General features: G+C 53.7%; 1 protein-coding gene and 1 long non-coding RNA gene across 6 annotated transcripts in view; one reads left to right on the top strand and one right to left on the bottom strand.

Annotated features, from left to right (window-relative positions):
* Nucleotides 1-18,948: 18,948 nt before the first annotated feature.
* LOC308648654 lies at nucleotides 18,949-22,552 on the bottom strand. The gene is made up of 3 exons (XR_014021898.1): nucleotides 21,790-22,552; nucleotides 19,342-19,434; nucleotides 18,949-19,200 (listed from the first exon to the last, which is right to left on the bottom strand). It is a non-coding gene; the product is annotated as an uncharacterized lncRNA (long non-coding RNA).
* Nucleotides 22,553-24,062: 1,510 nt separating this feature from the next.
* The window catches only part of CLMN (calmin), a 93,451-nt gene continuing 90,845 nt past the window's right edge, over nucleotides 24,063-26,668 (top strand). For all 5 annotated transcript variants that reach the window (XM_081293576.1, XM_081293575.1, XM_081293574.1 and 2 more), the window contains exon 1: nucleotides 24,063-24,235. In XM_081293576.1, coding sequence (XP_081149702.1) covers nucleotides 24,154-24,235 — 82 coding nt within the window. In that variant the 5' untranslated portion in view covers nucleotides 24,063-24,153. The remainder of the gene's footprint in view (nucleotides 24,236-26,668) is intronic.

The raw sequence follows: 26,668 nt of genomic DNA, 5'->3' as shown, positions 1-26,668 counted from the left end.
GTAGAAAAGTAAAGCAAGGCCTGACTCTGTGCTGCCAACCAGAGAGCGTGCGTTACAACAAAGAAAACGTCTGAATCAGAATGACAGGAGGACCGTGACAGAGGTGTGTGCAAGGTCTAGTGTGAACATGACGTCAAGGTGGAGATCAGCGGAATGTGCCAGAAGGGGACCAGGAGCAGTTCCTCTAGAAAAATAAGAACAACAGCCCTAAACATGCATGTGCTTGTGTCGTGTGTGTGTGTGTGTGTGTGTGTGTGTGTGTGTGTGAGCACTTCCACACAAGTGAGACCCACGCCAACAGGACTCACGGGGAGACTCAGGAGCCCCCATCACACTGACGTGCTGGGCTCCAGAACTGCCGGAGCCGGTGCTCTGTGGTAAGGGCCGGGAGGTGCTTGCCTTGGGTGCAGAACCTAAGGGGGCAGGAGAAAGTGTTAAAAAAAAATCAAAATTAATGCAGAAAAATTCCTGATGAACAAAAACTCGAAATTGTAAATAGAGTTAGGATCAGTAATTTCAAAGGTTATGGGGTCAATCAACCCAGCATCAGTACAAATCCTTCCTGATTTACAATTTTAGTATTTTGCTTCACACTTCTAAATAATCCATGGGTCAAAGAAGAAATCATAAAGGGAATCAGAAAATATTTTAAACAGAAAGATAACCTACTAAAGTTATGGGGAAAGCTGGGCTCAATCCCCAGAAGCCACATCTCTGCCAATAAATAAAAATAATTCAGGATGTGGCTAAAACTCTTCAGGGGGAAACATTTACCTTGAGATGCTCATATAAAAAATAAAGCTTTCAAATCATGATCTAACCATTCACAATAAAAACTGGGGGGAAGGGCAAATCAAACTTTAGTAAAAGGTTAATTATAAAGGTGCGTAGAGATCAATAGAATAGACACACAAACCAGGGCAGAAATCAATAAGGCCAGTGGTTGTTTCCTGGAACAAACTAATAAAACATAAAGCCCAGCTAAACTGATGAGCTGAAGAGAGAAACAACACACCACTTGCTAACACAGGATCGAAGGCTAAACCTCCTGCAGGTGCCATGAGCCATAACGGGTGACTTCACACAGTCCATGTGACAACTTGGATGAAATGGATGAATCACTTGAAAAATGCAGCCCACTAAAACTGACTCGAGAAGAAATAGAAAGTCTGAAACCAGGCTCCCTGCCCCTCCCCTGGGGAAATCTAGCCACACGTGGCACTGTTTCCTAGGTCCTATTTTATTTTAGAACTTTGACCACTCTCGGAGATCTTTATTCCTTCACCCATTCCACAAAGGTTCACGAGCATCTACTAGGTTTCAGGCCCTGTGCAAAGTTGGAGGGCACAACAACTAATTCCATTAGTGCACAGTTCATTAAGTTTGATCGTTTATGTTTATTTTTATTAAAAATTGGGTCTTGGACCATTTTTAAAGTTGGCTATTTAATCTGAGAAAATACTAAAGTATGTATCCTCAAAAAACAAACAACAACAACAACAAAAAACCACACCTGGGCCTTGGGTCCTTGGTCAGAGATGCAGCTCATCATTGTGTCGGTGTTTCTCTGGGGAAATCAGATTTGTTGATGTTATTTGAATGCAGCCTCTTTGCTTTAGTTTATTATATAAACTTGGGAGCTGTTTATATTCTGTGGAGGAGATAGGACCATGTACAGTATGATCTAGAAAATCCTTTAAGCAAAAAGACCTTAAAAGTGGCAAATGTTGGCCGGGCGGCTGTGCTCACGCCTGTAATCCCAGCAGCTGGGGAGGCTGAGGCAGGAGGATCGAGAGTTCAAAGCCAGCCCCAGCAACTGGGAGGCACTAAGCAACTCAGTGAGACCCTGTCTCTAAATAAAATACAAAATCGGGCTGGGGTGTGGCTCAGTGGTCGAGTGCCCCTGAGTTCAATCTCTGGTACCCCGCCACCCCAAATAAAGTGGCAAATGTTTTCAAAGCAGTGTCAGTTATCTGAGCAACCCATGATGGTGGGAGCTGAGCCTGGAGAGGCGTCTGCACAGGAGGTCAGTGGACGCCGGCACTTCCTCCTCCCCTGCCTGGTGTCCTGTTCACACAGTGACTGGGAGGGAGGGTGCACCTGGCACCAGAGATGAGCAGGCTCAAAATCCTGGCCTGCCGCCTGCCAGCTGTTGGAGTGGGGACAGGGAATAGGACACCTGCAGCGTTCAGCCCCAGGCATCGGAGGGCTGCAGGAGAGAGGGTATTTCCAGCACCTGGGGCTCCTGACAGGCTGGAGCTCAGACCTGCCCTGAGTGTGGCCAACACCAGCCCCGCCACTTTTAACCATCTGGCCCCTGGGATCAAGGAGCAGCTTTGACAGGACAGCAACCAGCCTCCAGGGTCCCCAGCACACCTGCTTGCCCACACTGCGTCTCTCCACCCCACCCAGCGCAGAATCCGTTCTCCTCGACCTGATGGTGGGAGGATTCATGAACTATCAGCAGGAGAGGGAGCCGTTTGTATGTGCACAATCATATCCACGTCTTCACCTCCATCTGCCCTTGACCACATGTAGCTCTCTCTCATGGACGATCCCATGTCACCTTCTAAGTCCTCACAGGCCCCTTTTACAAGGGAAAAACTGTCCATGACAAGGAAGTAGCCACTTGCCCAGGGTCCCACAGTAATGGGCCTAGCGGGGCCCCCAGCCCTGCCTAAATCCCCATCCTAACTCCACGGGGCTGCTCAGAATTCAGCTGCTGCTCTCCGGTGGAGAGGAGGAGGTGGAAATTCGTTGTAATTTTTTTTTTTCCATATGATAGACACTTGTAAATGTCCCTGGAGCCAGGTGAGGCCAGGAAAATGGTAAACAAATAAGAGCTGCCTCTTAGAATCCGAGGGCCATTTCCTGGAGTGCAGGCCGAGCAGGCCTGGGGCGGTGGCCTCTGCTGAGAAGAGGCCCAGAGCAGGTCTTGGGCTCCGAGTTCTCAGGGTGGGCTTCTCTCCAAACCTTTGTCAGTGTCTGAATCCATGTCCAGGGCCAGAGCGGTGTCCCAGTGGGATGGGGAAGGAGCTGGAAGGCAGCCTGCACCCAGCCCCACCCTGGAGCCTGAGCGTGGGGTGCTGAGGAGCTGCAGCCCTGGGGTTCCCGCTGCCGCCCTGTCTCCCCAGCTCCTGCCTCCACCCCCTCTGGTGCTGCTCCCCAGGATGAACAGGTGACAGTCTCCTGTCTCTGCCTCCCAGGGACGCGGGCTCCTGGCTGCCCCACCCTCTACCTCTGAGCCTGTCTTATTTTTGGTTCCTTGGCTTTTTCTCTCCACCTGCAGGAAACTTCGTTTTGGAAGTGGAAATGTGGGCGTCTTCCTGCACATTCTCTTCTCCAACCCCCACCCCAGGGTGCATTTCTCACCTTCCAGCTCTCTTGTCCTTTGTGGTTTGCTGTGGGGTCAGATAAAGGTGACAGTCCAGCTCCCAGCCCCTCCTTTGCGAACTCCACCCAGGGGATCTGGCATCAGCTGCAGGGTGTGGGAGTCTGTTCAAGCAGCTGTCACCTCAGGGCCTTGGCACACGCTGGGACCCAGATAGCTGTCCCCAAACACTGCAAGAGAAAATGCACTTAAAGGCCCTCAATAAACGTTGTCATTCAACCTCCTAAATAAACGCTGGCAGCGCGCTCATCCCTGCCAAGGTCCCCATGTCACCCCAGGCTGGGCTCTCCCTGAGCCTCCAGGGCCGGGGCTTCCTGGGGCTGTTTCGTGGCCCGAGGCCCTCCCAGCCCACCCCCCATCTGGAGGACCTCACCTTCCTCCACCCTGGGGAGCCAGGGCCCTGCAGGCTGGCCGCTCCCAGGGCCCAGGTGGAGCCACCCCTCCTCCTCCAGGCCCCCTCCGGGTGCTCACCCCTTTCTGTGCAGCCTTTGCCCCCAAACAAACACACGCACGACTTTGAACCAGGCTCTGACATGGCCACGGGGGTTGCCAGACACCTGTTCCCAGTGGAGTGATTGGAACTAACTGAGCTGTGAGGCCTCCCCTCCGGCAGCTTATGAAGGGAGTTCCTTTCCCCATCTCACTTGAGCCAGTGGCCGAGAACTTCCAGTTTGCCCGATCCAGCGGTCAGTTTTCATCCCCATCTTCCTGACAGCCTTAACGGTGGATCGCTGTTTCCTCCATCTTGAAACACGTTCTTCACTTACTCTGGGGGACACCGTGCTTTCCTGGCTTCCCTCCCACTTAGCTGGCTGCTCATTCCATGTCTCCCTCACTCAATCCTCTCCCCTTCCCTTCCATCCTCTCCCCTCCTCTCACCACTCCCTTAGTGATCTTGCCCATTCTCGAGGCATTAAGCATCATTTGGACCCTGATGAGCCTATTTCTAGCCCTGTTCTCTCTTTGAGCTTCAGGTTCACATAGCTGACTGCCTGTGCGGCCTCTCCCCCTTCTTGGAAGTCTCAAACTTTGAACTCTTGGTTTGGTTCCCTCTGCTCACCTCACCACTAAGCTGATCCAGCCCTCTGGCCTTACCCACTCAGAAGACAACAACACTGTTCATCCACATGTTTAAACCAACAGCCTCACACCATCAATCTTACCTCCTCCTTGTCCTTCTCATATCAATGATGGAAAATTTCATGGCAATTCCTTCAAAATATCCCTGGAGTCAAACCAAGTCTGTCCTTGCTGCCACACCCTGTCCCATTTGTTCTTCAAACAGGAGCCTGGGTGATCCTTTAAGATGACAAATCACACCATGTCTATTCTCTGTTTAAAACTCTCAGGTGATATCTTAGCCAATGCAATAAGACAAGAAAAAAAATAAGATTGTAAAAGAAGAAAAGAAACTCATGATGGATTCTGATCATAAGAAACATCAAATTACAGGCTGAGGTTGTGGCTCAGTGGTAGAATGCTCGCCTAGCATGTGCGAAGCCCTGGGTTTGAACCTCAGCACCACATAAAAATAAGTAAATAAAATAAAGGCATTGTGTCCAATTATACCTAAAATATTTTTTTAAAATAAACATCAAATTACATTTCATTGTTACTTCTCGTCAGTCTCTTTCAGTCTGCAAAGTGTTCTTATTCTTTCTCTAACTGTTATGTTCTCAACTGTTCTAAAGGGGGACCCTCCAACTGGGCCCACCCAGTGCATACATTGACAGAGTGTGTATGTATGTTTGGCTTCAGTAGAAACCACAAAAACTTTCCAAATGGATTATATTCAAACGCAGTGGTTGCCCATCCCCAAGAACACTTGGTGTTTTCTATGTTCTGCTTAATGTTAATCCTTCTGTTGGAAGTGAAGTGAGATCTAATGTAGTTGAATTTGCGTGTCTAAAGATGCTCAGTGGCCATTTGTATATCATTTTTTGTGAACGTCTATTTAATTATTTTCTTCATGGAAAAATTGGTTTGTCTATTTTTTCTTTTTTATTAACCTTATTTTAAATCAAAAAATCATAACTGTATACAGTGGGTATGATGTGATCTTTTAATGTATGTATGCAATATAATTAGATCAAGTTAATTAGCATTTCCATCATCTCACTGACCCTTTTTTTTTTTTTTTTTGGTGAGACATTTGAAATTTTCTTAGTTATTTTGAAATATACATTATTATGAACTAGGGTCACTCTGCTATACAATAGATCTCAAAAACTCATTCCTCCTGGCTGAAAACTTTGTACCCCGTGACCCAAAATTTCCAATTCTGTTTCTTCCCATGACTTTGTATTGATATGTATGCGTTTAAAAAATATTCTTATATTATACAAGTCATTAAATGTTGAAAATTTTAAAATGTTTATAGAGGAAAACATGGGCAAATAATATCTTCATTATCCTTGAGTAAGTAAAAATGTATTTAACCAAATACAAAAGACAGTAACTGTGAAGAAAAGATTGATAAATTGAACATTAAGAACTTCTGTTCCCTGAAAAAACTTTAATAGAGTCAAAAGGTAAGGCATAGAGTTGGAGAAGACAATTTGTTCTGCATACAGAGTAAGCTCTGTGTGTGTGTGTGTGTGTGTGTGTGTGTATGTGTGTGTGTGAAGTAAACTGAGATCCAGCAGTAAAATGCAATGCTAAGTCACAAGGGGAGGGCGCTCCCTGTAGGGACATGGATGACTCTCACATAAAGTTCATCGAAAGGAAACAAGAGAAAAGAATAGCTATTGCCCAATTACATCTATATAAAGTTCAAAAATAGGCAAAACTAACTTTTCCTTTTGCAAAACTTACCATGGAGCTAACAGATGCTCCTTGGCTTATGAAGGCCTTGTCCCAATAAACCCATCACAGGTTGAAAATATCACAAGTCAGAAATGCCTTCCATGCACCTGCAGAGCACGCAGCTCAGCCTCGAAGAGCACCAGAGAGTCGGTGGTGTGGCTGCCTGGGAGCTGCGCTTACTGCCTCTGCCCAGCATTGAGAGAGGATCTGACCACATATCAACTGCTAGCCCCGCAAAAGATCCAAATTCAAAATTTAAAGTATGGTTTCTACGGAACACAAATTACTTTCATGCTATTGGAAAATCACAAGTTGAACCACCGTATACTGAGGACCATCTGTATACGTAAGACTGAGCACTTTATATATGTGCTAAGAAGAACTCCCTCCAGGGCTTTCCATCACAGTCAGATAAGCCCAGGTTTTATGGAGGACATAATAGGGACCCCACCCAGGTCCCTGACCTCTCCTGCTGTTGGTGTCCACCTCCCTTGCTCCCTCTGGCCGTCCTGACTATTGCCGATGCTTCGGCACACAGAGCTGGTTCCAGCATGTGGACAGGGCACTGAGGCTCCCAGTTCTTCTCACCCCCCACCACCAGGTAGAGGACATTTCTCCAGCCCACTAATGGCAAGCTTGCTCATGTGGTGGGTTCTGGTCAATGGAATGTGCAGAGAGCCCTGGGGTTTTGTTCCCGGCTGGGCCCTAAGGTGGCTCGCCATGCTCTGCTTGTCCTATACCTTTCCTGCTCCAACTTAAGAACATGCCCTCCCTGGCCTGCTGATCCAAAGAGGATGAGAGATACAGATGTGCAGTTTAAAGGCAACCCCACTGAGCCCACCCTACACCAACCAACCTCTAGCTGAGCTGCAGAGCGGCATCAAGAATACATAATTGTCCTGAGACAAGTTTGGGGGTGTTTGTTATGCAGCATCATGATGGCACTAGCTGACTAATACACCACCTGAGCGTCTTTATATTTGTTGTTACTTCTGCCCCCAAAGCTTTTCTTCCAGGGTTCACATGCTCTTACTCAAGTCCTTGTTCAAATGCCCCTTCTTCAGGGTCCTTCTCCAACCGCCATATCTAAAATAGCACCGTCTGTCCCCCACCTTTCCCTACCTCCTCTTGTCCTGCTTTATATTTTTTCATACTGCTTACTGCTACATGACGTTTTATGAACTGTTCATCTGTTTATTCAGCCTTCCATAAGAGGATGCAAGGTCCACAGAGCCAGAGACTTTATCTTGTGCATTTGCACCCCCTGTGCCTAGCACAGTGCCCAGTTCATCTGGGGAGTTCAATAAGTATTTGTTGATTGGACAAACCCGCCTGTGTCCTCTCCCCTGCCTACCAAGGGGACGCTCCCATAGACACACAAAACGACCCAGTGTTAGTTTGGTGGAAGGGAAAAAAGTGAAAACAGAGACACTTGAGGAGGCTGACCCACCAGCCCCTGGGAAAGCTGTGCCCCTGTGAAGATAATGAGGTATGAGGGGTCCTGTCCGTAGAAGCTCACTTTCCCCAGGCGTCCCTTCCTGGACTCTCCCAGCAAGGGAACAGGCCCCAGGCGGAGGCAGAGCGGCCTCCTTGGGGCCTCAGCTGTTTGCCTGCTCCGCCCACACGCCAGTTCTTACCCAAGTCTGACCACAGCCCAAGACTGGGTTGAGTTCCGCCCGGGTGTCCACCTCCATGCTGAGCTCTGTGTGGGCTCCTGACCTCCAAGAGCTGGCCGGGTAAACAGCTCCTTCATCACTGTTTACCCAGGCAACACAACACGGCAGCTGAGGAGCCTGCCCCCAGAGACTGGCAGAGCAGGAATTTGACCCCTGCCCATCTGTCTGGTCTTGAAGCCACTGCCCCCCTGCACGGGGTGGGGCACCTCACAGAGCTCCTGGGCCTCAGAACCAGCTGTAAGTCCCCTGAGGGCTCCCGAGTCGGGAATCTGACTTTATGGAAGCTGCACATTGAACCTGATCCGCTGTCTGGGAATTATTTTCTGGATCTTAGGTGGATAAATAAGACAATTCTCCCTTTTTGGCTTCAGAATAAAGGTTCCTCTTGAAATGCTTAAATAAGGGAAGGAGAAGACACCTACATACACCTATAAATAGAGGTGTAGACAGAGTTAAGGAAATAAATAATCTTTAAAAAGGGAAAGAGGAAATGGCGCTAGAAATATTTAGAGGGAACAGACTTGGAGAGTATAAAAATGGCCTTGGCTTCTACCGGGACCTAGCCCAGCGGCTGCAGAGGGATGCACACAGAAGTCTTTGGCCAGAGGACAGGAGAGATGCAGAAATTTTCTCATCAAATAACTTTCTGAGCAAAGGTCTCTGGATGTGTGCCAGCTCACCCCGCCCCCCCCCCCCCCCCCGCCCCTGAGGGTGGCCCTGCACAGCAGACAGGGCAGCAGCAGGACAAACCCAGAGTGCAAACAATGAGGTCAGCAACACCAGCCTGGGCCTGCCATGGTCAGCCCAGAGGGAAGGAGATCTTCAAGTCATCCCTGGGGGCTCCGTAATTCTCCCAGGCTGGTGGCCTCACGTAGCAGCTAAGAGCAAGGCACTTTGGTGACAGACAGACCTGGTCCAGTCTTAATTCTGCCCGTAGCTGGCTGTGATCTATGAGCATGTGGCGTCCCCATTCTGGGTCTGTGAGCAGGAACCATAGCACCTGCAGGATCCCGGGGTTTCAGGGGGTGAGATCACCTACGGACACACGTGGGACCCAGAGCCCAGGAAGGGGGCGGGGGCAGTTGACCTCTGTGGACTTGTGCTCTTTGCAGCTGGACAGGGACCCTCCTTAATTCAAGCCCATTCTAAAAACCATTGCATCGTTTGAGTCTGTGTTGAGGGATGAGGAAGAAGCTGCACAGGTACTTATTGTTAATAATAAGGAAAAATAATAATCTTCATGCTTCTCTCAGGAGCCTCTGGTCTGCCTCGCTGTCCATCCCCCGGGCAAGGGCACTTCCTAATGGCAGAATATGACAATGCCAAGTCCTAGGCTACATCTGGGAACCTGCCCAGGGCCTGCACTCGGGGATGTAGGGAAGGTTTGGTGGCCTGGAGCTCACAGTGTGGCAGGCACCGTCTGCAGGCCTCAGGACAACACAACAGGTAGACCCAGGTTCACAGTTGGCACCAAGAACTCCTCCTCTGCGGAAAGTGAAATCTCCTGCTTCCGTGGCCACACTAGGGTCCTTTAGCATTCCGTGGACCCAGCAGCCGCCTCTCATGGACGACAGGCCCCGTGTCAAGGACCTCAGTGCACACCCCCGCCAGGGGAGAGAAGGTGCAACCCTTGCACTGGAGCAGAAAAGCAGCAGCATGTAACTGTTAACTGGATCCATCCAGCTGCGGGCTCAGCCTAACTGCAGCAGGAGTGAGGTCGGGCAGGAAGCTAGGCACCAGCCCAGGGAGAGAGGCAGCGGCAGCCAAGGTGGGGACAAGGGGTGGGATCATGGGTTTTGTTGTTAGGCTGAGCGGATGCCCTCAGGAGCGAAGATGCAGTGGGAGAGAAATGAAGAAAGATGAGAAGGACCTGAAGTGTGTGGCCGAGTGACTGCAGGGAGAGACGACCCCAAGATCTAGGAGATTGTGGGAGCCAGGAGGTCAGACCGGGAAGGAAGTCCTGCCAGATGTCAAGCAGGCGGCCGGATCTCGGAGATGCCAACGCGAGGATGGTCAGTGCAGAGCGAATGTATCAAAGCCCTGACCTTGGACGAGATCACCAAGGACAGCAAAGACAGAGGAACTGACAGCCACGGGCTGGCGCTGGGCTGAGGGCTGGGAGCGGGCGGCTTGAAGGAGATCCGATTTCCGTCCTCAGGGAGCTGGTGGGAGACGGGGAGCTGGCATCTCGCGCAGAGATCCGGGGGCTGGACTCCGAGGAGCCCGCAGAGTCTGAGCCGGACAAGCCTGGGCTTCAACCTCCCGCTCCCCTGGCACCCTTACCTGCTGCGCGACTATCTTTGGGCCCCAGTGTCCTCCTCCATGTCACTGCAGAGGAGCTGCCCAGAGCAGAGACGTGCCTGGCACAGAGGGGGACCGGTGGCCTGCTCTAGCTCAGGGCTGCTCACGTAGGCCCCAAGCCTCAGCTCTGCAGTCATCTGTGCCAGGGTGTCCCTCACCTCCCCTTGCCCAGGGCCCAGCCTTCCTCCATGGCAGCTGGTGCCTCTGTGGGCTGAGGACGTCTGGAGGCAAGGTCAAGGCCACTCTATCCCTTGGAGTAATTGAAGATGACAACAGTATTTTGTGTCTCTTGGAGACGGTGGAGATCAAAGTGGCTTTGTGCCGCCACTGCGACAGGCAGGAATTCCCCGGCAAATGCCACCAATTACTGAAAATTGGCTGCAGTTGTGGCCGGTCCCGGGCAGGGTTTCCCGGCTCCCTACACTGGCAGAGGGCCACTTCTGACACGGTGTGAGGTGGCCCATGGCAGGACTGGCGGGAGGGCAGAGAATGCCAGGGGCTGCTCTCATCATGACAGAGACTTCAGGGAGGGGAGTCTGGGAAGTGTTTCTGGGAACAAAGACGCAGAGGACCTTGAAAACCACGAGGGCCGAGACCAGCAGGTACTCACCGCGGCACAAGGGCTCCGCGTCACACCGGCCACAGCCAGGTCTTGGCAGAGGTGCCCACCTGGACGCCGCTCAGAGGCCACCACCCTAATCGATGTGCCAGGGGGAGGCCCTCGTTTTGGGGAGGGGAACAAAGGGGACTTTGGCAGGAAGCAGGACCCGGAGCCAAGCTCAAGCGCCCGCTGGTGTCTGGAGCCTGGCGGTGACTTTGGAAAGAGGGCCCCAGAAAGTGACCCCAGAGTGACATGGGCTGCCATGAGACCCCCAGCAGACACCAGGACCCCCAGCCGGGCCTGTGTCCCTCACACCCCTCACGTCTGTGCAGGAGGGATGGGAGGGAACTCGCCCCTCACAGAAGGTGGGATCCAGTCAATGTGGCACCTAATCAAGTAAACAAGGAGCTGACTTCAGGAATTCCTCTGCTTTTGCTTTAAAAAAATATGTGATGGATTGAAGGCTAAAATAGCAAGAGTAGTTTGCTGACAGGAAAATCAAGTTATCCCATTAGTGACATCCAAAGAAGGCACGTGGTCCCACACAGCTTCTGTACTGAGCCTCCACGGGATGGATTCCAAGCTCAGGTCCAACACGGGGACTCCACGTGAGCGCCACAGCCAGTGTGTTCTCGTCACCAGGCCTGTGGCAGGCCACCCCCAAGCCAGCCTTGTGTCACTGCGGGACCAGCTCAGGCCTGGGAGCCTGGTGATGTGGGTCCTCATCTTGACTCTGCCCCTCATCAGCGTGATGGCCCTAGGCAATCACTTCCTGGGTCAGAGTTTGGTGGGTGCGTGCAACAGAAACCGATCTGGTTAACTTACCAGGGAAGGGCAGGCCCAAGAGCATCTCAGATGGAGCAGGCTCCGAAGGCAGGATAAGGCTGCCTGGGACAGAGGGTGGGCAGGGGAGGAGGCCGGCACAGGTCCTGCAGGAGGGTCTTCCACTCCTTCTATGTCCTTGTCCAGGACCAGTCAGCCTCTGCCCTCATTGGTGCTTCTGCCCCTCTGCTAGAGATGGAGCCTCTGGGGAGGAGGGAGGCCTTTGATGAGCTAAGCTGGGTCCCAGATTCACCTCTTGGCTGGAGCACTCGGGCTCTTGGATTGACAGTTCCACCAGTTCAACTAAAGAAGAGGCGATTCCTCCAATCAAAGTCAGGATTCTTGTTTCAGAGGAATGGGGATCGGTGTAGGCAGGAAAAGCCAAGATGCTTTCCTTCTGTGGGGACGCAGTCTCCCCTGTGGAGTGGAGACAATGACCTGCATCATGGTGCAGATCTGGTGCCAGTGTGTGCCTGTCTAAGGGCAGAAGGTGCTGTCTGCAGGTTCCCGCCTGCAAGGTGTCCCTCGTGCAGTGAGAGCCTCCTTGGGTCCAGGGCTGTGTGGTCCTGAAGTAGGAACCGGACAAGGACTAGATGTCTGAGGCTGCTGGTCCAAGCCCAGAGGTGTTCCCTTCCCCGAGGGAAGAGGGGCGACTTGTGGGCGTTCGTTGTCATTTGGTCCCCACTGGTGCTCTTGGGAGCAATGCCTTAGGAAAGCTAGAGTTTTCCACCGTTGTGGGCACCAGAGGGTCAACTCAGTTCAGGGGCTGAAGTCCATTTCCAGCAAGCAGAGTCCTCTGGGGCCACCAGCCCTCCGTGGGGCCCCGTGGAATTCCTCAGGTGCCTTACACTCTCCAGGTCCTACGCACGGTTCTGCTTGGCCTCTGAGGTGAATTACTTGGATTCACTTGAAGTCATTTGGGGGTGAACAAGGCACTAGAGGCTGGGACATGGCCTCCCTCTCGCTCTTCCAGAGAAGTATGAGGATTCAATTTTTGCTTTTCTTTAAAAATAATGGTTCTGAAGGCCACGGGACGTGTACAGTCAAAGGGAAATCACAGGCAGCGTGCGCAGAGCGCTTGGTTCCCAGAGGCCCGACCGCTACCTGCAGGAAGCAGATCTTCTCCCGGGCAGCTGCTGCCAGAAACCCTTAGGGGCTGGGCAACGATGTGGAGGAGAATTAGTAAAACCCCTGCCTCCTCGCCTGGGATCCGTCACTCCATTTAGCAGCATTTAAGAAACCATCCCCCGTCATTGCTGATTAGGAGGGACATGGATTTTAATGGGGAGTGTGGCCAAGTTGTGGCCACATGGCCTGGCTGGAAGAGGTCGCCCTTTCTCAGATATCTCCAGCTGAGAGAGTCAGCTTTTGCTACTGGTGACCTCTGTCCCTCCGCAGAGCCTGGGGTGGTGCTGGCAAAGGTACCCTGTGCAGGAGGAGCCCATCAGAACGGGACTGTGGTCAGGAAAGGGGCTCTAGATTTTTCTGGAACTGAGGCCCTAAACACTAAAAACTCGGGGCATATGGTGAACCACAAAGTCCCCTCACGTGATGTGCTCCCGTGTGCTAGTCACAACTGTGCATTTTCAGCAACGGAGCAGGCGTGGGTGCGTGCAAATCGCTTGCTGTAAAAGCAAAGTGGGACCTTTGGTGGAGGTCCATCTTCCGGGGTGGCGAGGTCTGGCCGACTTCCTTACCAAAGACCTGCTGCTGCTGCTGCTGCTGGGCAGGAAGAGGGACTCTCACACGTGCACGGGTGGGGTGACCCGGCACGGCCTCCGTGTGCACAGCTGGCATCTGCAACCTGGGCACCTCAGGTGGCCTCTCCTGCAGCTCACTTGGGCTCTTCACCTGATGGTCTCAGGACCCCAAGTGCCACCAAAGTGGACAGAACTCTGCATGCACAAGGGCTTTTTAGGCCCCCATATGTGTCCCTTTTGCTAATGTCCATTAGCCGAAGTAAGTCATGTGGCCAAGAGAGAACCGCAGCCCCTGCTCTTCTCCCCATGGTGCGCACCCCCCTATGGTGGGCGGATTCCATGCTGAACTGTCCTTGTCTTTCTCTCCTGCTTCCCCGGAAACTGCGAATGTGTGGACCGGGGTGGGCTCACCCGTGCCCAGCACAGTGCCTGGTACCAGCGGGTGCTGAGCGTTGGTGAGGGAGGTCAGGAGAGGAGGAGGAAAGAATGAACCCGGGGAGGGGGGGGGGAGAGGGGAGGAGGGGAAATCCTGGGAAAAGGGGGGCGCTTCTTGGGCGGAGGACAGGGGAGCATCTGGGCAGCTGGGGAACCTGTGCGTCCTTCCAAACCCATTGCTCTTGTTTTGGCCTGAGCGTCTGAGCTCCCTTTCCTGCTCCCTGGACCCTCCAGATCCCTCCCAAATCAAGCAACTTCCCACCCACCCGTCCTCCTGGTCAGCATGGTCAAGCAGCTCCCCATCTGCTGCCCACGTTGTGTCCCCCCATCATCTCAACTGAGCCATGAGAAATCCAGGATAGGTGTACGGTGGGACAGGAGGCTCTGGGAAGTCCTGTCCATCATCACACCACATCCTGCCGGGAAGAGGCGGAGCTGGGGCTCGGCCAGGTCAGTCTGCAAGGCCCTGCTCCACTTCTCAGTGGCGCTGGGTTCTTGGGGTGGGGGAGCCGGGAGAGGTTCTCCTGCTGGGGGTGCCGGGCAGGAGCAGGGTCCCTCCCCATGAGTGTGGGGCGTGGAGGCCGAGTTCCAGCCTGGACAGTGGCAGATGGAGGGCAGCTGACAGAACAGGACTGTCTTCGATCTGGCGGGTGATTGCTGGAATGACACAGCCCCGGGGCAGATGACGCTGCTGTGACAGAGAGTGGCCATGCTCCCCATGGATGTCCTGTTCAGGAAAGAGATGAGTCCCATGCTCAAGAGCAGAGGGATTTCAGGGCCCCACAGCAAATTAGGCAGGGATCGGGCTGGGCCCCTGCTGTCCTGCCCTCTTACTGTCCCCCCAACCTGCCTCCTTCCCACCTGCTCTTCCCACTGCCATCCGGGACTTGTGACCAGCCTGGGTCAGGACAGGGACTGTTTAGTGACAGGGCCAGTTCTCACATCCAGGCCTCTGGAGCGGCAGGAGCGGGCAGGGCAGGGCCCGCCCAGATGAGCCCTGGCCTCCCACTGGCCGTGCTCCGGTCTGAACCACTGACCGAGGCTGGGTCCACTGCTGTACCTCTGACCACACCCTGGGGACACATGTGGTGGTGTCAGGAGGGAGCATGGTGGCCTCAGGAGAGATCATGCTCCATGGCCTTGCTAAATTGCCACCTATGTTGCAAATACTTTTTCTTTGGTGAAACAAGCAGCACCCCCAAAATGTGGTTGGCTACCAAGACCACGTAGGTCCTTTCTCTCTGCCCGAACCAAGCTCGAGAGGGGCACCCTGGCCACAGCTCCCCTGGGCAGAGGCCACCATGGAAATGAGACACCAAGCTTCCTAGAGACCTTGGGACCCGCCCTCACTCAAGTCTGGCCTTTGTACTGTGCCAGGTGACACCAGGCTGCAGGGCTCGTCAGATGCCAAGGGATAGTGAGGGGGCTTTGCTGCGTGCCTACTATGTGCCAGGAACAGTCCTCAGGCTGTACCACCTCATTTAAAACCCACCTCACTTACGACTAACCTCAAGCTCACAAGAAGTTGGGCACCTATTGGGTGAGTCCCATCATGTCCCCAAGGTCTGGGATGGGTGGCAGAGCTGGGATTTGAACTGGGATGGCTGTGTGGTTATAGGACCTGTACCCTACAGCCTGTGACCTGCAGCTGAGGAACTGGTGACATAGGGGACAGTGGGCTCCAGACAGCTGAGTTTGGAAGGCAGCTGAACATGGCCCTGCTGCTGCCCATCCCATGGCCTCCCCCCGCCCCACACCAGGTCCCCCAGGCTCACTCTCCAGCTCGTGTGCTTGGCCCTGGCCATGCTTGGTACCAGGCAGAGGCACCAAGCATCTCTGATTGCCTGGCTGGCCCTCCCCTGCCCTCCCCTCTCCTGGACCACTGCCCACCAGGTAAACACCTGCTTTTCTTTCAAGGCAACTCAGGCCTCACCACCTCTGCAAAGAGAGCAAGACTGGGAAGCCTGTGCCCTTCGGGGCATGTCAACCTGGTGCCATCTTCCTTTTGCCATGTGACCTTGATCAGGTGACTCAACTTCTCTGAACCTCTGTAGGACAGGGATGCTGACCTAATGGTTTGTCGTATAGATTAGGAACAGCACACAGAAAATAGACCTGACAGGGCTTCTGCTCAAAAAACAGTACTTACTTTTAGGACATTTCCTGCCCTTGTTTCCCAGTGGAATTGGAACCTACACCCACCTCCCCACCCCACCCCCACACACATACAAACACACACACAGGACTCTGAACACCTGTGTGCCTGTGGTAAGACACCGAGTTACCATCTCTGCAGGGTGGGCTGCCTCTGTCAGCGCCCACCACCCCTCAAGCTGGCCTTACTCGTTGCTGAACTCCAGGGCTGAGTGGAACCTGGCACTTGGGAAGCCCTTGGTCAAAGTTTCTCTGGGAAATGAAGGAAAGAATGAATCCATGCTCATCTCCTGTGATTGTCCCAGGCCCTGGCACAGTAACTGCTTTGGATATTCTGCTGTGACTGTAAGACCAAGCTCACCAAATCTTCTTTTTGACATTGATAAAGTGCAACATAACCACACACTAAATCAGATCGGCATGGACGAAGCTCTGCACAGAATGTGTCCCTGCTGGGCTCCGTGCCACAATCCCCTGCCTTCGTTGCTCACTTGTTCAAACCCAGTGCACGTTTCTCCCAGCAGCATGAGACCCGTCAACTCACCACACACAGCCACGAACCTGCTAGTGCTGGCTGCTTGAAGTCACTATGCTGTGTTTGTGGGCATGTTTGTTACCCAGCTGGAGCTGACTGGTGTGGTAGGGAAAGGTTCCCTGCTGAGGCAGGGCAGAGCTACATCAGAACAGCCTGGAGGAGTTAACCAGAGAAGGACCAAGAGAAGGCGGAGGGACCTATCAATGGGCCCAGCAGCCATTTGGCAAGGAGTGGAGCAGCCTGTTATTTTCTACCACTTTATTGAACATCCACCCAGAAAATGGACTAGTTGGGAAATCACGCCACAGCGAATCAACATGCACATACAACCCGAGCACACCCTCTTATGTTCCTGCCACCAAGGCCTGACGCTGTCCTGGCCTGGTCACCTGGGGTCATCAGCAGACCCTGACAGTCTGCACTTCGTGACTGGCTTCTTTTACTCCGCAAGATGGTCGTGAGGCCTGTCCGTGTCCTCTTGTTCTCCTCCATGACAGCGTTCCATGATGCGTCAGTCTCCCCTGGTGGCCCTGGGACCCTGGCCGTGAAGAACAGCACTGCTATGAACGCTCGTGAACATGGCTTCAAGGGCCACGCGTGAACATTGTGGTCAGTCTAGACGAGCAACGGAGTTGCATACAAGCTGGGTCTTCAGAGGAACTGAGAGGAACAGGTGGCCTGAGGGAAGGACGGGGAGACTGAGGACAGCAGGTCAAACTGGGAGACCCCGCGCAGGTTACAAGAGGCTGGTTTTAATAAAAGGAAGCCAGGGAGAGATGTGTCTGGCTGACATTGTAAGATCACTTTCTTTTTTTTTGGTGGGGGGTACCAGGGATTGAACTCAGGGGCACTGACCACTGAGCCACCCCCCAACCCTATTTGGTAGTTTGTTTAGAGTCAGGGTCGCACTGAGTTGCTTAGGGCCTCGCTGTTGCTGAGGCTGGCTTTGACCTCGCGGTCCTCCTGCCTCAGCCTCCTGAGCTGCTGGGATTACAGGCATGCGCCACCACACCCAGCTTAAGATCGCTCTTGAGGTCAGAGACCGTTGCGGGGGACAGGGAAGCAGGCAGGCAGTGGCAGAGGGAGCCTCAGGAAGAGGTGGTGGTGGCCAGGACTGGAGATGGGCAGGAGAGGTGGGATCTGGGCCTTGAGCTCTGTGCAACTCAGCGGCTTAAAACAACAGTCTACTCCCCCCACGGTTTTTCAGGTCTCCTGTGTGTAGACAGATGATTCCCGGGTCTGGAGCTGTTCCAAAGCTCCCTGTGCTGGAGATGTCCTCGCCCCACCTGGCTCCAGGCTGGGCTGACTGGAGCATCTGGCTGGTGGGACAGCCCTATCTCCCCTCCACCCCGCCCAGTTCCTAGGCAGCCAGCGGGGCCCCTCACGGTGGCTTTGACAACAGCTATCTTGGCCCAGAGCAAGTGTCCCAGCAGGCCAGCACAGCCTACCGATGGAGTCCCCGAGGTCCCAGAATATCACTAGCCCACGTCCTCTGAGCCAGGCCAGCCGTGAAGCCCAGCCAGGTCCAAGGGAGGGATGCGAGGAGGGGGCCCAGCAGGTGCAGGGAGGCAGGGTGCAGGGATGGTGCCCGCTGGCCTTCTTCCCTCGGGCATCCACAGGCTCGTCCTACTGAAGACGTGGAACACACGATCGTGGCAGTCACGTGCCACACAATGAAGCTGAGGTTCACAACAGGTGGCCCACACCACAGAGGTGTCCTGGGAGTGTCGTGGCGTCCCAGACCCCTTGGAGGGTGTGAGGACACTTGGGATGCTCACAGGCGGACACATCCACTGTGTTTGCCTGAGGCCAGCAAAGCCCAAGCACTTCCCAGTGGATCTTGAACTTGAAGGGCTACACTTACTAACCTGCCCTGGTTCAGAAACACCAAAGGTGGCCCGCGTGGACCGCACAGGTCTGACCTGGTTTCTGTGCAGTATCTGGCTCCAGGCCCTTCTCAAGTGGCTTTAGGGACACGTTGGAACTTTTCTGTCCTGTTTCCTCCTCAGTAAAATCAGGCTGATAGCCTTGCCTCCTTCAAGGGCTGTGGTGGGGGGGATTAAAGGAGCAGTGACTTCCAATGTTGGTGGCCCAGGGAGTCACTAGATGCACAACAAAACTCGTCTCTGAGTTGCCCGTGCGGAACTGCCCTGGCAGGGACAGGCCCTGGGTGTCACCAGCACCACCCCTGACTTTAAAACCATATTTCCTGGGATTATCAGAAACAAAGTTTGCTTTTAATTTCAAAATGTTTAAAGAATATATATTGTTGCCAACACCCCCTGGAGGGGTCTTCTCTCTCCATCTCCCCCTCCCACATCTTCACATGGCCTCTCTCTCTTTACGGGGGAAACCAATTTATCTTTTGCTTCCCTGGAAAATGCACATTCCTTAAATAAAGTTCTAATGCCCCCCCCCCACACACACACACATACACACACACACAAATATCACCAACCTATCTCCAGGAAAGCAGCCTTTGACTGTTCAAACCTGGGAGAACTAAAGGGTTTTATTTGTGGAAATTGGGGCATCCGGTGCTGTCTACTTAGGGAAGTAGAATCTCTTTAAACCACCCACCAACTCCTCCATGCACCACACAGATTAACCAAGTCTTGGAGAAAGTATTGATCTTCCATGTTATAGGTACTCTTCCACGGTCAGGGCAGGTCTTCTTCTGATGTGGTCCGTCTGGTGCTGCAGAAACGGTTTGAATCTGCCTGAAGCGTCTCTTCTCTATACGCATATCTATGGCCTCATACTATCCTGCCAGGTAGAGGCTGTGGGTCCCATTTTAAGTCGAGGGCACAGAGAAACACAGAGGTTAAGAACTTGCCTGGGGTCACACAGCTCATATGTGGCTACAGGAAGACTAGAACCCCCACTTCTGTCCACTATGCCCTACAGGAAACGTCCTCTACCTTTTTGCTGGCTGCTGGGTTCTACATCCCAGCATGTCCCCCGACACCACCTCGCATGTCATGTTGCACAGGATTCCTGGAGGAAGGTGGCAACTGGTAGGGACATTTGACAGGAAAAAAAAAAAAAAAAACATCAGCATACCAGCTGCACTTGACATACTTAAGGTACCCGGGGGACCCCGACCTTCCTTAGGCATCCAGGGTTCAATGAGTATCAGGAATCACGACTTGGTAAAATGAAGTGTGAGTTGTTTGCTCGTGCATGCAGCGAGCATGGATTGAGGACTACTTGGGGCCCAGTAGGGTTGTGTTCTGGTGATTCAAGATGAGTTCGCCCACTCCCAAGGCACTCTCCAGGAGCTTGGAGTGAGGGGATCTAAAGGTCCATGGGGTACAGGCTTGTTTCCCAACCTGGCAGTACTGGCTATTGGGAGGCACTGGACCCTTTAAGAGGTGGGGCCTGGAGGGAGGTAGTTAGGTCACTAAGAGTCATGTCCTCAAAGGGCATGTGGGGCCCTGGGTCCTTCCTTCCTCTTTCTTTTCTGGGCCATGAAGTGAGTGGTCTTCCTCTGCCCCATTCTCCTGCCATAATGCCCTGCTTCACCCAAAGCACAGGAGCCAACCCATCACGGGCTGAAACCTCTAACACCGTAAGACAAAGCAAACTTGTTCCATTAATAAGTTGATGATCTCAAGGTATTTGTGATAGTAACAGAAAGCTGATGAACAGTGGGCATGGCAGATGAGGAGGTCCTAGAAGCAGAAGTACTCGTGGAAAGTGCTGAGAAATTCCTGACCCAGCCCCAGGCACTGTCATTCCACTGTCCCAACAGCTCAAGATTCTGTCCCCACAGCTGCTGCTTGGTGAAAGCCACTACCACGTCACACCTGGGTCAGGAGCCAGGCCACACCACCAAGAACCTGTGCATAGCTGGGTCTGAGCACAGACCCAGGCCACCTGGACTTTCAACCAATGTTTGCCGAATGAATAAACCAGGCCAGGAGTCTCTGCCGTGCTGCAGCCCGTGACATCATAATCAGACCCCTGCACAGGAGAGGCTTTTGACCTATTTGAAGAATACACATTGGTCCGGCTCGCTAGGACCTATTATAAGATCTTAACATCATTTGAAATTCCTGAAGGTTTTTATACACTGACAACTGCTATGATTCCAACGGAGATAAAACTTTATAAAAATATCACACAAACATGCCGGAGATATATGACTAATGCTACACGGCTGAGTGTCCGTCTGGCCCACGGCATCATCCTCGTCTAGTCACATTTGGAAGAGCCGTGGGCAGGCTGCGAGACCACAGGACAGACAGGCTCAGCCTTGCTCTGCAGCCCTGGGCTGGTTACTTAGCAGATTTAGCCTCAACTAAAAAGGATCCCGGCCCCTGTGACCTCCCAATGTCACTGTGAAGACCAGCTGAGCACCAGCTGAGGAGGGGCTGTCCAACCCTGCAGGGCGGTGCCCACATAAAGGGTCACAGCTGTATCCAAAGAAAGCAGCTCCCCTCTGGCTGCTGTCCCCATCACAGGACTCCCTGGGAAGTGGCTGGAAGGGGACACTGGGGTTGACTTTGTGGTTTCTATTATTTCCTGAAGTGGGGGTGGGCTACACAGATGCCAGTCTGCTGGGCTCCCTGCCCCGGTTCATTAGTGCTGACAAGCAGAGACAGGAGGTTTGGAGCCCTCATGTGGGGGGGGGGGGGATGTTGGAGCCAGTCATCTCTCAGATCCATCCACAGATCCTCTGCAGTTCTGACTCCTCCAGTCCTGTTCCTTGGCAGAAATTGGTTTTAAACAATGACTAGCATTCTAGAAGAACCCGGCAATGTCTATAAAGTCAGTTTCTGGAAACTCCCAGGAAGCCAAGCCCTGAGGCAGAGTACTTTTCCTTCCCCCCTAAAAAAATGTACAAGAAAGAGTCTTGTTAATTCACGCAAGATGCCAAGTGCCCAGTTCCTTGTGGAAGCACACACCCCTCCCCCAGGAGGCTGCACACACCCCTCCCCCAGGAGGCTGCCCACACCCCAAGGAAGGGACATTGTATATCTCCGTATTTGCCTGTCCCTCGATCATATGTACTTTGCCCGTGGCAAATATGCAAACAAGTTTTGGTCACCTCCCTACAAGTTTACTGGGGTCCATGACGTGAGGATCAACTGCTGGTTGTTTTGACCTCCTGCTCTCTCAGCTCAGGCCAACAGTGAGGAACAGTCTGTCATCCACTTGTTCAATATTGAGAACTCTCTCTGTGTCAGGCACTGTGCTAAGAGCTCAGATAGAGAAACGAATAAGACACAACCTTGATCTCAAGCACTTCACAGATGACTGGGGAAAACCACCAAGTAAACATAATTACCATGTGGTACAGACATAGGGTAGCAGAGTTCATGGATATTATTAAACATAGTACCAAATACTATGTGAATACTTACCAGATGGGCACTCAGCTGACCCAGCGAGAAACCAACATTGGAAAATGTGCTCTTGAGGTGGCTATGACTGAGGAATCAGCTAGGAAAAGATAAATGCAGACAGGAGAGGATGAACATATTTCAAAGGGAACAAGCTAAGCAAAGGTCTGGAGGTGATCAGGTATGTTTGCCCATTTTTTGTCACTATAACTAAATCCCCGAGGCTAGTTAACTTATAGAGCGGGTTATTTAGCTCACAGCTTTTGAGGCTGAAAGTCCAAATAGCATAGTGCCAGCTCTGGTGAGGGACCCCGGCTACATCACATCATGGTGGAGGCATCAGGGCAGGAGTGTGAGTAAGGAAGAGAGATCCCATGTGAGCCAGAATTACCTTAATTTCTTCTGAGGAAAACATCCCCAGCAAGATCTGGGCCCTCCCATTGGCCCGGCTCTTAAGGGACCTGCCACCACTCAGATGGCTGTAGGGAGTGCAAAGTACCAGTGCGGCCCCCATGCCATTTGAAAACTTTCCAGAAAAGCAGACCTTGAGGCGGAGGGTGCAATGTCTGGTATACAGTGTGTGCTCAAGCGATGAGGATCTTGGCCCTGCAGGAGCTGTAGCTACCTGGGCAATGTTCCCCCAAAGACCAGGCCTCCCATGCCCAGGAACCTCACTTGAATCAGCCACAGTGGCCCAGCCTGCGCCTGGTACCCACAAACACGCCCACACACGCTGCTCAAAGCCAGGTTCTCCCTGCCCCCCACCCCATGATGGAGAGGAAGCCTGATTCTCTTGGCCATTTGCTTTCCAGAAGAATAATTTTCAGTGCAACTTCAGCCTGTAACAATTATGGAAAATAAAATGAAGAGTAAGAACAGGAAGACGGCTAGCAGATAGGGCACAATGGCGGGGAGGCCTGGCTACCACCCTGGCTCTGCAGGAGGCAGACACAGACCTGCTCCCTCCAGGGTGAAATGACCACGTGAGTGTGAATCTAGGCAGTGGAAAGTCTGATCCTGCCTCAGGGGGGCCTTGAGCTCAGAGCCAGAGCCCCTGATAGGACCCCTGGGATGGGGGATCCTTGGGGGGGGGGACTTCTCCTCTCTCTGGCCCAGCTCCAAGGTCCTCCTAGCCCCTCTGCTGACTCCCATCTCCACCCCAGCTCCTTAGCCCAAGTGGATCTTCCCCTCTCTGGAGCTCACCTGGGTGACCTGAGGGGACCTCTCACTCTCCTTCAGGGCCTGTTTCAAGGACACAGGCCTGTGCCTTAGGAGCCTCCACAGAGGCTGAGGAATGAGGAGCTGAGCTTCCAGTACTCAGTGCTCACCGCCAACAGCCATGACCAACACATGTTGGCCGGTGTTGGCCCTGCCCACTCGTCCCCCTCTTGGAATCCTTCACACCGACAGCCATTTTCTGTTAAGGCCCTAGACGTCCGACAGGCAGAGCACTGAGCACAGGCCCCTAAGTCATTTCTCAGCAAATTCCATGCCCCCAGGCCTCACTCTTTCTGTGTGCAACCCATAAAGAGCTCTTTGACTGAAGTTCACAGAGTTGTGACCCCAAACGTGATAAGACCCAGGAATTCTCCAGAGTTACAAGAAACGGGGGAGGGGAAACAGAAAGGTGTGTCCACATTTTTACTGAGGTCCCAAGGGACTCTTGGAGACTGAATGGGAGCGGAGGTTAGGCTTCTCTGGGAAGCTTGGGTCCCTCTCTGAACTGGAAATGGCTTCAACGGCTAAACCAAGGAAAGAGGTCCCCTCCCGTGGTGGCCCTTTGGAGGCTCCTCCCTACTTCGCCCTCTCCTGTGGCCCTCTCTATGAAGGCCCCCCACCGCCCACACTAGGGGCCTTTGCCACTGTCCCTGGCCCCCGGGGTCAGGGCCCGGCCGGGCTCCGGTGCAGGCTGGGGCCCGCGGATGGGGTGCAGAGTGGGACGGGGTGCAGAGTGGGACGGGGCGCTGGTCAGGCCTCCGCGGCCAAGTCCTGCGCCCTGCGCGCCGGCGACCCCCGGTTGCGTCACCCGGCCCAGCGCACCCTGAGACATCACAATCTGGGGGGCTGGGACCCCGCGCCTCATCACCGCCCGTTTGAGACCCAACAATCCAGCCAACGCACACCCCGGGGGAAAAAAAAGGAACCGGCCCTTGGCCGCCGCCTCCCGCCCCGCCCTCCCGCGCCCGGGGCCCCCGCCCCGCCCCCGCACGGGGCAGTGAGCGCAGCCGGGCGCCGCACGCCGCCCAGCGCCCGCCGCCGCCGCCCGCCCCGGCCCAGGCGGGGGCCGCCCGCCCGCCCCGGCCCCGCGGCGCCCTCGCCGGGTGCGAGCCGCTCGCGCCCGCCGCCCGATCTCCGCGCCCGCCGCCGCCCGGCCCGCCGCGCTTCATGGCTGCGCACGAATGGGACTGGTTCCAGCGCGAGGAGCTCATCGGACAGATCAGCGACATCCGAGTCCAGAACCTGCAAGGTAACGCCGCCGCCGCGCCCGCGCCCACCGCGCCCCGCCGCCGCCGGGTGGGGGCTGGGGCGCCGCCCCCGGAGCCGGAGTGGCCCCTGCGCCGGACCTGCAGTGGCCCGGGCGGGGGCGTGTGTGTGTGTGTGTGTGTGTGTGTTTGTGTGAGTGTGTAGGGGGTCCTGTTTTCTTTAGGGGACGTCACCACCTCCCTCTGGCTGCGACTTTGGAGAAGTTTGCGCATGGGCACTTGGGGGCTATGGCCCAGGTCAGGGAGGGGAGAAGTGCAACTAGTAGGAGCCTGTGGGACGGGAGACAGGATCAGCACACTTCCAAGTGCCCTGGGGCCTGTCACGCAGGGGAGCGGCGCCTCCCGGAGGGTGGGCTGGAGAGTAGGGTCAGGCCACCCAGTCCAAGTCTGCCACTTTCCCAAGCCTCTCTCCAAGGAGCCCAGGGCAGAGGACTGTCCTCGATCCCGCACCCACCTGGGCACGGAGGCTGGCACCAGAGTCTGTACCTTGAGGAGCTGGGACTAGGTGAAAGAAAAACTCCATGGGAGCCTGCCTTGGCAGCCTGCCTGGCACGGGCCACGGGCAGCAGAGCCACAGGAGAAGCGGGTTTGTCTTTCCAGAGAGTTTATTCAGTGTGAGAACTTGAAAAGCCCAAAAAATACTTGAAGGGGAAAAAGAAAATCATCCATACTTGTCCCCCAACCTACCAACTCCAGGGAGAGCTCTCTTGGTGCAAGTGCCTTTCAGCCCTTTCTCTTTCCATTTGTGGAGCTGGAATTCCACTTCCGGCCTATGGACACCCACGTTGATCTGAGCAGGTGAAGTTTCCAGTCTCTTTCCCTGCAAACGTTGGGGTCCAGAGAGTCCAAGGTGGAGGTGCCTAGGAAGGAGCCGGAGGCCTGGGCAGGGGTTGGGGGGCGGTGGGTGGTGCCCTTCCCCATCAGGTGAAGTGGCATTGCTGCCAGAGGATGGGGAACCCCAGTGGGTAGCAGGCCAGCTGGGTGTGGGGGGTGGGGAGCAGCCAAGTTTAAACATTACACCTGATAAAAAGTTTCCTGGGAGCTCACGTGGGCCTGCTCCACCCCTGGGTTGGGCAGGAGCCATGCAGACAGAGGTGACCTGAAAAGGAGCAGTCAGCCTCCTGGGGTGGGCACCGGAGACTGTTTGCTCTGGACTCCTCTGATCTCTTCTGGCTGTGATTTGTGTCAAAGGAGGAGGGTTGGACAGAGCATGCTGAAAACGATCCTTTTGATAATAAGCCCAGTGCCTAGATCCTGTTGCCTGAGAGGAATAGACACCCTATTTAGGAGTGGACACTGTCATCTTTTGCTGAGATGGCATTTAATTTGGGCTCTGTGTGTGCACGTGTGTGTGTGTGTGTGTGTGTGTGTGTGTGTAGACTGTGTTAGGCAGTTGCCGGGTGTTTGCTGAGCATGTAGTAACCGATGCTTGATGCAATAAGTTCCTGCAGTCCTCCAAGATCACCTCCCAGTTTAAAGATCGGTTTTTGTGAAGGGAAGCTCAGCAATAAGTGCTTTTAGTTACTGCACAGGATGGGGACAATTTGAGATGGGTCCTGAAGTTTGTGAATGGGCCTCCTGTCCCTCAGCTCTCAGGGCACTGACTCACTTATCATTTGAACATCAATGGGCTTTGCCATAAAAAACTTCTAAATTGTGTATATGTACATCATGTTTATTACATATGTATTGCACACGTGTATAATGTTCACTAATCTTAAGTGTAAGCTGAAGTTTTGGGGCATGAGAACACCTGTGTAATCACCTGGACCAAGATGTAGGTTTCCAGCATCCTAGACAGAAGCCCTACCCCCACTACGGTAACCACTATTCTGATGGTTTGTGGGTTTTTTTGACTGAAGATTAGTTTTGCTTCTAGAACTTAATATAAAATTAAGTCATGCAGTACAATCTCCTTTGATCTGGCTTTTCTATCAGTGTTGTGCTAGTATGAGCTGTGCTCTTGCCTCTGTCAGTAGTTCCTTTTCCTTATTGAGTACTATTCCTCTGTATGGACATACCAACCTTTGACTGTGTCTGTGGGGAGCAGGGGTGTTAGCTCCGTGGAGTCACACAGTCAGGTTTGGCTACTTTGCCAGCATTGCTGAGTAGAGGCTGGAGTTAGGGCAGGACTGTGGTCTCCAGATTTTCCCCTTGGTTTCCCAATTAACTGGGTGCTTAACATGTTCTCTTCATGCTTCTGTGGTGCTCAGAAAGTCCTGCCTAAAGGTCCAAGTCCAGGAGGCCCCACGAGGAGCTCAGATCATCTGCAAAACCAGCTGGTAGCCCCATGTGTCTGGGCGATCCGATGGGGCCTCCAGTGGGGGCCTTGTGCAGCCGAACCTGTGTGGGTGGTGGGCCGGGGAGGCAGGTGAAGCCCCATGTCCTTCTGTATTGTGGTTTTGGTGATGGAGGCT

Source organism: Spermophilus citellus (assembly GCF_964194105.1).
Source record: "Spermophilus citellus genome assembly, chromosome: 4".
NCBI classification, from domain to species: Eukaryota; Metazoa; Chordata; class Mammalia; order Rodentia; family Sciuridae; genus Spermophilus; species Spermophilus citellus.
Note: the sequence above shows the minus strand (reverse complement) of the source record. Positions and strands in the feature narration are given on the sequence as shown.